This window comes from Miniopterus schreibersii (assembly GCF_964146895.1).
Source record: "Miniopterus schreibersii genome assembly, chromosome: 11".
Lineage (NCBI taxonomy): Eukaryota > Metazoa > Chordata > Mammalia > Chiroptera > Miniopteridae > Miniopterus > Miniopterus schreibersii.
Window position 1 is genome coordinate 28,494,026 of NC_138111.1, and position 12,077 is coordinate 28,506,102.

The 12,077-nt window shown below is 39.6% G+C and overlaps 1 protein-coding gene across 5 annotated transcripts in view; it reads right to left on the bottom strand.

Moving 5' to 3' along the window:
* Positions 1 to 12,077, bottom strand: part of NFX1 (nuclear transcription factor, X-box binding 1) — a 69,642-nt gene that overhangs the window by 50,137 nt on the left and 7,428 nt on the right. For all 5 annotated transcript variants that reach the window (XM_081151054.1, XM_081151056.1, XM_081151053.1 and 2 more), the window contains exons 3-5: positions 8,174 to 8,332; positions 6,921 to 6,998; positions 2,463 to 2,568 (exon numbers count right to left, since the gene is read on the bottom strand). In XM_081151054.1, coding sequence (XP_081007180.1) covers positions 2,463 to 2,568; positions 6,921 to 6,998; positions 8,174 to 8,332 — 343 coding nt within the window. The remainder of the gene's footprint in view (positions 1 to 2,462; positions 2,569 to 6,920; positions 6,999 to 8,173; positions 8,333 to 12,077) is intronic.

The following is a 12,077-nucleotide window of genomic DNA, read 5'->3' on the forward strand; positions in this document are numbered from 1 at the left end:
ATATAAAGACACCAAAGAAAAAAATTACAAAATGGAATTACAGTGTTATCTTGGTTTTTGAACGTCTCCGTTGACGAACATTTTGGTTTATGAACACCGTAAACCGGGAAGTAAATGCTTCAATTTTCGAACATGCCTCGTAAGTCGAACATGCCACACGGCCTCTGCTGAGGGCAAGATCCTGAGGCCTAGCTGTCGGCTGTTGATTCCTCAGCTTTCGAACGTTTTAGAACTTAAACGGTCTTCCGGAACAGATGACATTTGAAAACCGAGGTACCACTGTACATATTTAAATAAATACTGTTCTTTTCAAAGCAGACACCCTGGTAAATTACACACCTGTTCAGAAATACCACTACTTAAAACACTGTGGAATCTTCTATGATAACTTTTTTTTGGGAGGCTGGGGCTTTCTAAGTAATGGCAAATTACAGTCCTTTGGGAACTGAAAGTCAATCAAGCCAAGTCTAATTAATCACGTAGGTTAATAGAATTTGGTATAAAAACTAGGTGTGCCTATAAAGTCTGGTTGGATTTTTTAATGTGACTTCTAAATTAGTTCTGATAATTCTTAAATGTGCTCTAAACACTGGTAACAATAAGGAACAAGTGTTTAGTCTTCTAAGGTGACGCATTTTGACAGACAGAACCCACAGAAGACTTAAGTTTAAACATGTGTGTGTGTTTAAAGATGATTATCATTATTTAATAGTTATATTTCACATGATATGCCTCAACCCTTTCAGGTGAAACTATTTTCATGGCTGCACATTTAAATAACTTCAGGCTGACAGATAAACCGCTGGTCAGAAGTGGATGACTCCAGGTTATTTCAAATATCCATGAGGCATGGACTTAAAGTTTTTATAACCTTTAGAGCAATGGTTTGCAACACTGGCTACATATTAGAATCACCTGGACAGCTTTAAAAACTACAGATGCTCAGATCTACCCCTAGAAGTTCTGATTCAATTGCTCTGAGGTAGAGACTGGCACTGGTGTTTAAAAGTGCTCCCTAAATGATTCTAATGGGTAGCCGGGGTTGAGAACTGCTCTAGAGAACTTTATAATCTATGAGAACAACCCAAAATAGAAAGATAAAGGGGCCAACTGTGGCTTGAGTCCCGATAAGTATAAATTAGAGAAACTCAAAGCTTTCTTTTCAAAGGAAGGTGCTGTTGGGGTATGGCAATCTCTAGGGTCCTGACAGGAGTAAAAGGTCAGTCAGTTCCCAAATCAAGGGCAGAATTTCCAGAGCAACAAAGCAGCAAATTTTATGGCCTCATTTCCCTTCAGACATGGCGTTGACTACCTGATCTACATCACATCTGATGTTCTTTCATAGTCCCAAAAGGACCCATTTCTGCTGAAGGTGTCAGAAAAAGAATTCACACAAAGGATTAATTTCCTATTACTAAATTTACTTAAAATGCCAACTAAGGGAAGGAATAGTTTAAATAGATGGGCCCCCTGGATTCTGGGGAAGGATCTACTGAAGCAGTCAAAGGAAAGGGAAGGCTGACTGCCCAGAAGATGGCAGGCCATGCTGTTTAGTCCAGTATGAATAGCTTTCCCCACACTGACAATTCCAGAGCACCACCCCTACATCTTGACCACAAGACCTCTGGTTCAACATTTACTTCTCCTCCATGCAGAAGTACCAAGATAACACTCTGATGTCTGTTTTACTCTTAGATTTGGGTACTATAAGCAACAATTATCATATTTTGACCACGTGCCAGGATCTGTACCAAGCCTTTTACGTGCATCGATTCATTTAATAATCATAAGACTCTGTAAGTTCTACAAGCTCGTATCATTATTATATTACAGCCTCAGAGAAATTAAGTAATTTATCCAACATCACATAACTGTTAAGTGAATCAAACCCAGGAATTAAACCTTGGTCTCAGGTCAAAGCTTGTACAAATTTGTTTGTAACCGATAAATTGTTTATTACTGTGCATATATCTTATTATTTAGAAGCTGACTGAATACATTCTAAAGCTCGATACTTATTGTAGGAAAGGGATTCACATCCTGAAAATACTGCCCAACAGGGCCCTACACAATTGCCTTTCCCCAGACAGAACTCTGTCCTATACACTCTCTTGGATCTGGTTATCAGTGGGGGATATTTCATCTTAGAAGCCAGCAGTGTAATATACTGAGAGGAACACTGGCTTTGGAAATCCCAGCTCTATCATGTCCTAGCACTGTGACCTTGGGCAAGACATTTGGCCTTTCTGAGCCCATCTGTAAAATGGAGATGACAAACATCTATATATATCACTGGGTTGTTTTAAGGATTCAATGAGTTAACTTTAAGAGTCAATGCTCAGTAAATGATACCATATTGCCTTTTACCCTGTCCTGTTACATGCTAACCAGATAGGTATACTCAAAGAAATGAACAAAATGTGCCCATCAAGAATCCCCAGGGGTCTAGCATTCCAACTTACAGGTTACAGGAATGTGGGCAGTCCTGTCCAGGCTGTTTCTTTCTACAAACCTCACCACAACTATGTGGAATTTCATTTCTGCTCCATTCAGGATTCTTTACCTTGCCTAAAACATATCAGATCAGACAGTCAATGGTACAAACTTCAAATGCATCCTAGACTTTAATGAAATAACACAATATAGCTAGTCAGCATGGAACATCAGTGTGGTTTTTATTAGTTCAACAAACACATTATGGCACACCCCAGAATAAAAAGGTGAATTTAATGCTATTCATCAAAAGCTTCACTGAGTATAAATCTTAAATTATGGATTACCTGGAAAAGGTAAATAAAAAGTTATTTACTTATAAAAATGCCACTTTGACTAATGGACACATTTAATCCAAGGAAAAAACCTACAAAATAAGCCTTCTGTAAATAGGCCCTTGAATTGATATGGGATCAAAACAGGAAATAAGGGAAGAGAGCAATGGAGGGAGGGGAGCAGTAAGAGATGGAAAGAACATAAGTCCACTGCATAGTAAGAACTCACCTATTCTAAAGCTATAAGGTAGGCATGAAAGGGCTATACTTTTACAATCAATGTCACTCTGCAAATCTTTAGTAAGCATCTTCCATCAACTTAGCATACAGGCAAGAAGGGTAAAACTGAGGCACAGGACTCTTCCTTGCCCTAGAGGAATTCATCCTTACTTGGACAATTTACACCCTAAATGACAGTCTGTCCCCAGTCCTTGTGCTCTGTTTTTCTCTGTAGCTTGTCTCTTTCAAAACTCTTATTCATGCTGTGAGGTTTAATATACCTAAAGGCCAATGAGAATCTACATTTTTCTGCATTGCCCTGAAGCCTCAGTTTCAGTCCTGCTTGTCCAACTGTCTGCTGAACATCCGTGATTGGGGTTTCAGTCACTTCAAACTGCCTACCTCTGTAGCCAAACTTAGCATCTTTCCTCTTAAACCTCTCTGTCTTCAGTGTTCCCTATTTCTGTCAGCAACACCATCACTGTCAGAGCCACACAAAAATTAGTCATCCCCCTTTTTTCTTTCCATATTCTACTTAATCACCAAATCTTGTCAATTTTTCTACTTAGTATTTCTCACCTCACCTCCCCCTCTACTCCCGCTATAGCCTCTCTACTGGCTGGAACCTCATCTCCAGGCTACTGGAAAAGCTTCCTTGCCTTTGTGCTTTCTTGCTCCAATACAGTGACCTGATTTTCCCCAGACATCTTTCAATGGCTCCACCTCTTTATCCTGACTCTAAATGTGTGTTTTTTCCCTTTTTTGCCAGGGTTGTATATTAGACCCCTTTTTCACTCTTTCCCCACTCAGGTCTACTACTCTCAACTGCGATGACTACCAGTGCTAAGTCCTGATCTCTCTTCAAATACTCCTAACTGCTTGTCAAACATCTCTCATGAATGTCTTATTCCTCCAACTCAACATCTCTAAACTGAACTCATCATCCCCACTAAACCTGGTTCTCCTGATCTGCCCTTTTTTGTCCTTGGTATCACCATTTCTAAAAGCACGCAACTTTGGAACCACATTTAGGTCCCTCCCTTTCTCACTGCTGTGAATTTGTTTACCTTTGAAATTGTGTGCGTCCTCCCTCCTACCCCACTCTAATACTGATTATAGACTTTTATTATTTACCTGGGCTACTGTAAGACCACAAACTGTTCAGGCCCCCAAACACTCCACTCACCGCCATGAGATTAAGCTTAATAAAGAATCACATTGATGCGTTCAGTGGCTTTCCACAGACAGCCAAATGAGGTGCCAATGTCTAAGCCTGGCCTCAAGAAGTCAGCCCCACCTTTCCAGTCATCTCCCACTCCTCCACCTTTAAAGAGCCTGAGCTCCATAATCAGAGGGCCACCTCTTCTCCCAATAGATTCTAAGCCTTCTTGGTTTTTAACTTCTGCTTATGCTATTCTCTTCAACAAATCTTCTTTCCTAGCAAGGTTTTACCTAGTTTTCAAGCCCAGTTTAATTCTACCTCCTTTATGAAGGCTTCCCTTAAATCAAACAGCCGGAAGTCATAATTCACCCCAAAGATCTCCCATAGCACTCTAGACTTCTAGTAGAACATCAAGTTAATTGTGTCTAACTCTTGGACTATAAGCACTGAGAAGTCAATAGTCTTAAATTCTTCTGTTTCTTCAGTGTCTGGTACATTAATAAGTTCTTAATAAAATACATTAAATTAATGAACTTCCAGAAGAACAGAGTGGGGCAAAGTTATCAGGTAAAATAAGGTCATTAACTACATTCTCACAGCATTTTACTTTGCTGAGATCATCTTGACCTTTGCCCCACTTTCTTCTACCTTCATAGGGTCTCATATCTAATTTTATCAGTGAAAGATATTTAACAATATCTTTAATTCCATTGTGGTACTTATGCTTAAAAGTCCTTTAAAATAAGGTTGTCAAGCCTTGGTATTGGTCCTATTTGTCCAACTTTCTTTTCTTTTTTTTGCTGATCCTCATCTGAGGATATTTTTTCCATTGCTTTTCAGAGAGAGTGGAAGGGAAGGAAGGAGGGGGAGAGAGAACGAGAGAGAGAAATTGATATGAGAGAGACTCATGGACTGGCTGCCTCCCGCATGTGCCCTGACTGGGTGATTGGGGGTGGGGAGTGAACCCACAACCCAGGTACATGCCCTGACTGGGAATCGAACCCACAACCCTTTGGTGTGCAGGCTGACATACTAACCATTGAGCCACACTGGCCAGGGCCTTATCTGTCCAATTTTCCATTGCTCTCTTGCTTTCAGTTTCATGTTGCCTTTTAGTAGTACATTCTTGATTATTCATTCCTTTAATTAATACTAATTTAGTATCTAACAGAGCTCAGATTTTGGCAATAAAACATACCAGTAGATTCTGAATCAAAGACTGGCCAAAGTGGGAGAGAGAATAAGAAAAGGAAGCTTCTGCCCTGGTTGGGTAGCTCAGTTGGTTAGAATGCTGTCCCAACCCACCAAGGTTGCAGGTTCGATCCCCAGTTGGGGCATAATACAAGCACCAACCAATGAATGCATGAATAAGTGGAACAACAAATCAATGTTTCTCTCTTTCTTTCTAAAATCAATAAATAAAAATTTTAAAAACAGAAAGCTTCCTTTGGAAGAAAATGTTAGAGGTCAGATCTTGAATGACACAGTTGATGAGGATTTAAAGGAAAGGGGAAGAACATTCTAGATAGTTGATGAACTCACCAAGAGATTGAGTCAAGAAATTAAAGAGGTGATGGTCAAACTCTTAGTGAAAGCTGCTAATTAAGTAACGGGAAAGGAGGAATATGAGCCAATCAGTTACAAAAATGAGAGTTTGCAGAAAGAAACAGGAAGAGCTAGTCAATTCAAAAAGGGTGTGGTCAAAAGTGTTAAAGGCTGTTGTGCTACCAGAAAGATTAACATCTAAGTTAGCCCTGGATTTGGTCAGAAGGGGTCATTGATGACTGTTGAATATAGTTTCAGGGAGATAACAAGGACGGAAGCAAAGATGCAATGATTCAAGGAGGGAAACATGCTTAAGAAACAAAATTTGAAAAATAAGGACCTGGCCAGTGTGGCTCAGCTGGTTGGGAGTCATCCCGTGCACGGAAAGGTTGCCATTTGATTCCTGGTCAGGGCACATGCCTGGTTGTGGGCTGGATCCCCAGTAATGGGGGTGTAGGAGGCAGCTGATCGATGTTTCTCACATCGATGTTCCGCTCTCTCTCTCTCCCTTCCTCTCTCTCTAAAAATCAATTACAAATCTTAAAAAAGAAAAGAAAAATCAACTATCACATGGTAAAGATTAGTTGTTAAAAGATAGGAAGGAAAGTAGGGGGGAATATATGCAGGAAATAGGATAGCAGAGGTATGAGCATCTGGATCACAGAAAGGTTTTTCCTAACACATAGGGGAACTGAGCTATTTAAAAACATGAAGAGTGTTCCATAAAGAGGGAGAGCACAAGGACAGAGTTAGCAATGCTGGTCTATAGAAAATTTCTCTCTTTATTATAAACATCAATGACTGATTCCTTGGGTTAAAATAAAGTATACTTCAACACTACTCTTTCTTTATGCTATTCAAATTTGGAATCTCAAAGCTGTTACAGCTAGAAGTGAGAAGAAGCCCATGTCTATACCCGCCTTTGTCACCCAATCAGGTCTGGTCTAAAGTGAAGACCAAGGAGACCAGCACAACAGCTCAGAAGTAGTGTGAGCATGGAGGGCATGATGTAAAGGCCCTTCTCCAGAATAGCCTGCCAAGGGCACAAAGGCCTGTGGCTCTAGCTGTGTGAAGGACAACATGCATATGATTTCTTGTAGACCCTGAAGCTTTGAAGTCTTATTAGTAACTTCTAAAACATGCCCAAGAGACCACCTCTCCTAGGCTGGGAACTGAAGTACAATGCCTGGAGTGGAAAAAACTCTAATGTATGCAAAAAGACTTACCACAGAAACAAGTATAGGTATTAGGAACATGTGCAGAAACATTCTGACAGGCAGGACACCTCCAACCACTCTGGCCATCTGCCAAAAAAAAGAGGAGAGAAAACCAAAATAATTTCTTTTAAAAAGCACATGTAATTAAAAAAAAAATTTAAACCTATAGGAAGGCATAACATTGAAGCAGTGGTGGTAATTTCCATGTTAAGGACAGAGACATTAAAGAGACAAATTCACAATTCTGATTGCTTTGCTCAAATACTGCATTTAGGCTTATATTTATAAGCACTTTAGATACAATGAGTCAAGTGGGTATCCATTTTGTTCTTTTTTTAACTGAGAAATAAATGACATATAACATTATGTGAGTTTAAGGTGTACAACATGTTGCTTTGATAAATTTACATACTGCAATATGATTACAAGTGTTAGCTAATGCCTCCACCTCATAACATAATTATCATTTTTTTGTAGTGATAATGTTCTATTATAGTATTTCTAACTTTTTTAATTGATTTGATAGAGAGAGAGAGGAAGGGGGGAGAGGGAAGAGAGAGAGACTGACAGAGAAACATCAATTTGTTCTTCCACTTATTTATGTATTCACTGGTTGCTGCTTACATGTTGCCCTGACTGGAGATCGTACCAACAACCTTGATGCATCAGAATGACACTCCAATCAACTGAGCTACCCAGCCAGAGCCTAATACAGTATTTCTAATCTCAAGATAACCATTATCTGAATCTTGGCTTGGAAAAAAAAAAAAAGAAAAAAATATTTGAGTATGTGCAGGGAAACCTGGATATCTTAAATTAGAAGAAGAGCCACAGTTCAGAAAGCATATTGCACAACATTTGCATTACCCATAAATACTAGAATCCTTTGAAAAAGCCCACAAAATACTATGGAGAAGATTTGTTAAAGGCAAAACAACTTTCAACATTCCAAGTATGAATTAAACACCTGCTTCCTATAAATTTTTTAAAGCAAACTATACAAGAAATGTTTTCTATAGTTGCTACTTAGATAAAAGCTACCATTTTCAGTAAATGTGACTGATTTTATTTTACCTTAAATATATTTTATTATTGTTATGTTTAGCTGATTTGAGATCTATAGCTTAATACTGGCCATTTGAAATATGTGATTGATACAATATACTCTCCCTGCAGATAAATATACAAGAACTAAATAGCATTTTAAAAGCTGAATATATCAATGGGTGAGAATAACTACTCAGAATAGAGAAATGACTGACCTGCTTGAGATGCTGGAGACCTTGCCCATTTCTTTATGCAGTTCAAATGAAAGACATGGTAACAGCTCTGACAACTCCACACTGGGGCTGTGACGCGAACCAATTCACAGCACACCATGCACTCGTATTTTTCTGTAGTTAATTGTTCAACTAGAGAACCTGTTAAAAAACAAAACAGAGAAACTCAAACACAGAAAATCAATTCTTACTTCAGTCAACCAAGGATCAGCAAGGCATTTGAAAGAATCCAAACATAGAGGTTTTAAGGGATGTCTGAATCTAAGTAAGGTAGCTAGCTGTTCAGAGACTGAGGCTAAGAAGAGGCAGGAATACGCTGAGGTAGAGGACTTAGGAAGTAGACACTCAGGTGGGAATTCTTACAATTGAGGAAACATTTCTAAGAAACTGCCCAGGAACCAACCAAAGTAGCCAAATGCCCCTCATCACACAACTTGAGCAGGAGCAGAGCACTGTAGGGCCTTGCCTTGCCCTTCTTAATCTGGGATGCTCTGAATCTACCAGATCCATGGATTCATGCTAGGGTGGGGCTTGTGAATGGTCAGCTGCAGGAAACCAAAGCCTGGGCAGGTTCCAACAACCCATGGTAGTAAGATGGTTCTAGTAGTTTCCCTAAAAGTCTTTAGTTGATTTACTCAATGAACATATGCTTGGTACCTATCACAAGCCTCATAGTAGGGTTACTAGACTGAAGGAGAAACAGTCCCTGGTTGCAGAAGCTCACCATCTAGTGGCAAAGACCAGTGTATGGCATCATAAGAATCCTCCCAGATTTATTCCTCAATACCTCCACCCACTTTCAGACTTTTTCCTCAAATACAATCTCAGCAAAGGCTTTCTATCCCAAGTACAGTCAGGTGCTCTCAGAGATACATATGTATTATTTTCTGAGTTCATACTTTTAGCATTTATTTCACAATGTTATTTCATTTTCAGGTCCAAATAGGATAAAATAACTAACCTTAAAAAAAACCCAGCCCTGTGCTGTGCTAAAGCACTTTACATATATTGTTTAATTCTCTTAACAAGGCTGTAATATGAGTATCATTTTATAGATGAAGAAACCGAGGCTCAGAGTGTTTAATTCACTTGCTCAAGGTCACAAAGCTAGAAATTAAAAAGTCAAAATTCAAATTCACTGCTGTATGACTCAAAAGCTCACATTTTAATCCTTTGATAATATTAGCTCTCGTAAGATTACTTTGTTTGTCCAACTTGATAAAAAAATACGAACACTTCAGGACTGTATGCTCTGTGAGGCAGGGACAGTGTCTTGCCTGCTTGCTCACTGTACAGTATTTCCAGTTCCTGACATATACCAGGTGCTCAATAAATATTTGTCAAATGACTGGATAAAGGAACAAATGAGTCAAGGAAGTTACATTTTTAAAAAATACTCCATCTTTGCATCAAACTCAAAGGAAAGTCTAGGATAATAAGGACTGAAATACATTTTTCCACTGGGTGTGGTACATAGGAAGCCATTCATGACCTTACCAGTAGCTCTGAGTCAGGTGCTGATGATGATAGAGGAATAAGAAGTGAATCAAAATAGGGAAAAGGGGGAAACAAGCAAACAACTCTTGATTTGACTGTAATGGAAGGATAGGAAACACTACTGGGAAGTGATATAACAGGGTAAGTTTTTCTTGTGCAGGGTAGAGCAGACTTGGGAAGATCTTCAGGCTGAGAATTTGGAATAGTAAATGTGAAAAACTGACAGAAGGAAATATAGATCTCAGAATGAAAGAAAAGGAAGAATGGGCACAGGTGCCTCTGAGTTTGCATAAAGGGAGCAAAAAGTTGAGAAAATTATACCTGATGATCTCCTCTTTCTCAGTGAAGTAGAAGGCAATGAAGTCTGCTGAGACTGAGGGAGAGTTAAAGGTTTGGGGGAGATGAATGTTAAAAAGGTTTAAGAGTGGAAAATGTCTGGAGTAGTCTTAGATGAAAATGGAAGGACAGCTGATGAAGGTCATATAAGAGAAAATGGGCACTGCTGAAAGCCAAATGAAGTTGGAGACCACTATTCAAAAATACTTACTAAGCCCTGGCTGGTGTGACTCAGTTGGTTGAACGCCATTCCATGCACCAAAAGGTTGCCAGTTCGATTCCCAGTCAGGGCACATGACCAGGTTGTGGGCTCGGTCCCCAGTAGGGGTGCGTATGGGAGACAACCAATGGATGTTTCTCTTTGACATCAATGTTCTCTCTCTCTCAAATCCATAAAAGTATATATTTTTTAAAATTACTAAAAACCTACTATGTGTCAGGCACTCTTTAGACACTAAGGACATACAATGAACAAAACAGAAAAATCTCTGCCCTATGAAGCTTATTATCTAGTTGGGGAAGGTAGACAATAAACAATGAAAATATGTAGCATCATCAAATAGTGATAAGTTCTACGGAGAAAAATAAACCAGGAAAGGAGGATAGGGAATGCTAACAGTGGGGGAAGTATGGTTTTAAACAAGGTGACCAGGAAGGCGTCCCTGAGAAGGCAAATGAATTACAGAAGCACCAAATTTGAATTATTACATGATTTCCTGAAACAGCATTCTGTTACCCAAATCTGGAGGAGGGAAGGTAGATTATACCATCAATCCAGGGGTGGGATTCTGCCAAACAGCTTGGCAGAAGGATAATACTTCAAATGACCTATGATAAGGGCCGCCTAGAGAGGGACTGAAGATGGGTAGGAGGCTGGTAAAACTGGTAGTGGGCAGAAGAAACTGAAGGAGCCAGGACAGGAATGATCAGAAAGGGGAACACAGACTTGAATATTTCAGAGATGGGGCATCCCAGGGTTATTTCCCTAGTAGTAGGTATGGAGGTGGAATGAAGGTGAAAGTCCCTATGGTTAATAAAATCAAAGACCTTGAAGAAGGCACAATGCATATGATCACTAAAGTTACCCAGAATAACAGCAGGATTTATAGTAAATCAGTTCTCAAATTTAAGCATGCCTTAGAATCACCTGGAGGCTTGTTAAAAGATAAGACTGCTGGGCCCCATTCCCAGAATTTGTTTAGTAAATCTAAGGTGAGGCCCAAGAATTTGCTTTTTTAATAAGTTCCCAGGTGTTGCTGATTGCTGTTGGTCTGGAATTACACTTTGAGAACCACTGTGGTAGAGAAAAGATATAGGCTAGGTGCATTAATAAATGAGGGCTGGGAGATTTGGAGGCTAATAAATAAGATATAGCAGGTGATATAGTTATAAGGTGATGCAGCATTAGGTTCAATGAAGCAAGGATTTTGAAACAAAGGTAGAAGAATGATTTAGAAATGGTTTGTTACCTCTTCCACTACTACCTAATCCAAGTCTCCATCATCGACTACCTGAATTCCTCCAACAACCTCCTACCTTGTCCCCTTGCTTCCTTAGAGCCTATTCTCCACACAGCAGGCTGAATGCTCATTTCAGAATGTTAGTAAGATCATGCCATCCCTTTTCCTAAAACCTTACAGCTGCTTTTATCTTCTTACTCAGAACCAAATCTAAGAGCCTCACATAATCCAGCCCCTTTGATTTCTCTGACCTCCTCTCCTACCCATCCCCCAGCCTTCACTGCTTATAATCCTGCCCTCCCACTCCAGTCTAAACCTGTTTCTGCCTCTGCCTAGAATGCTCTTCTCCAGAGAGCCACAGGGTGCACTCCTGCACTTCCTTCTGGTCTCTCTTCAAATGTTTCCTCATCAAAGAGACCAACCTATCTAAACTAGCACCCCTGTTACTCTGTCCTCTTTTTCAGCTTATCACCTACCTGACAAATTAAAATTTTAAGTGCTTTCTGCTTGTCTTCCCTACCAGAATGTAAACCCCATCAGTGCTATATTTCCAGTCCCTAGAACAGTGCTTAGTCCATACTATTTACTCAATA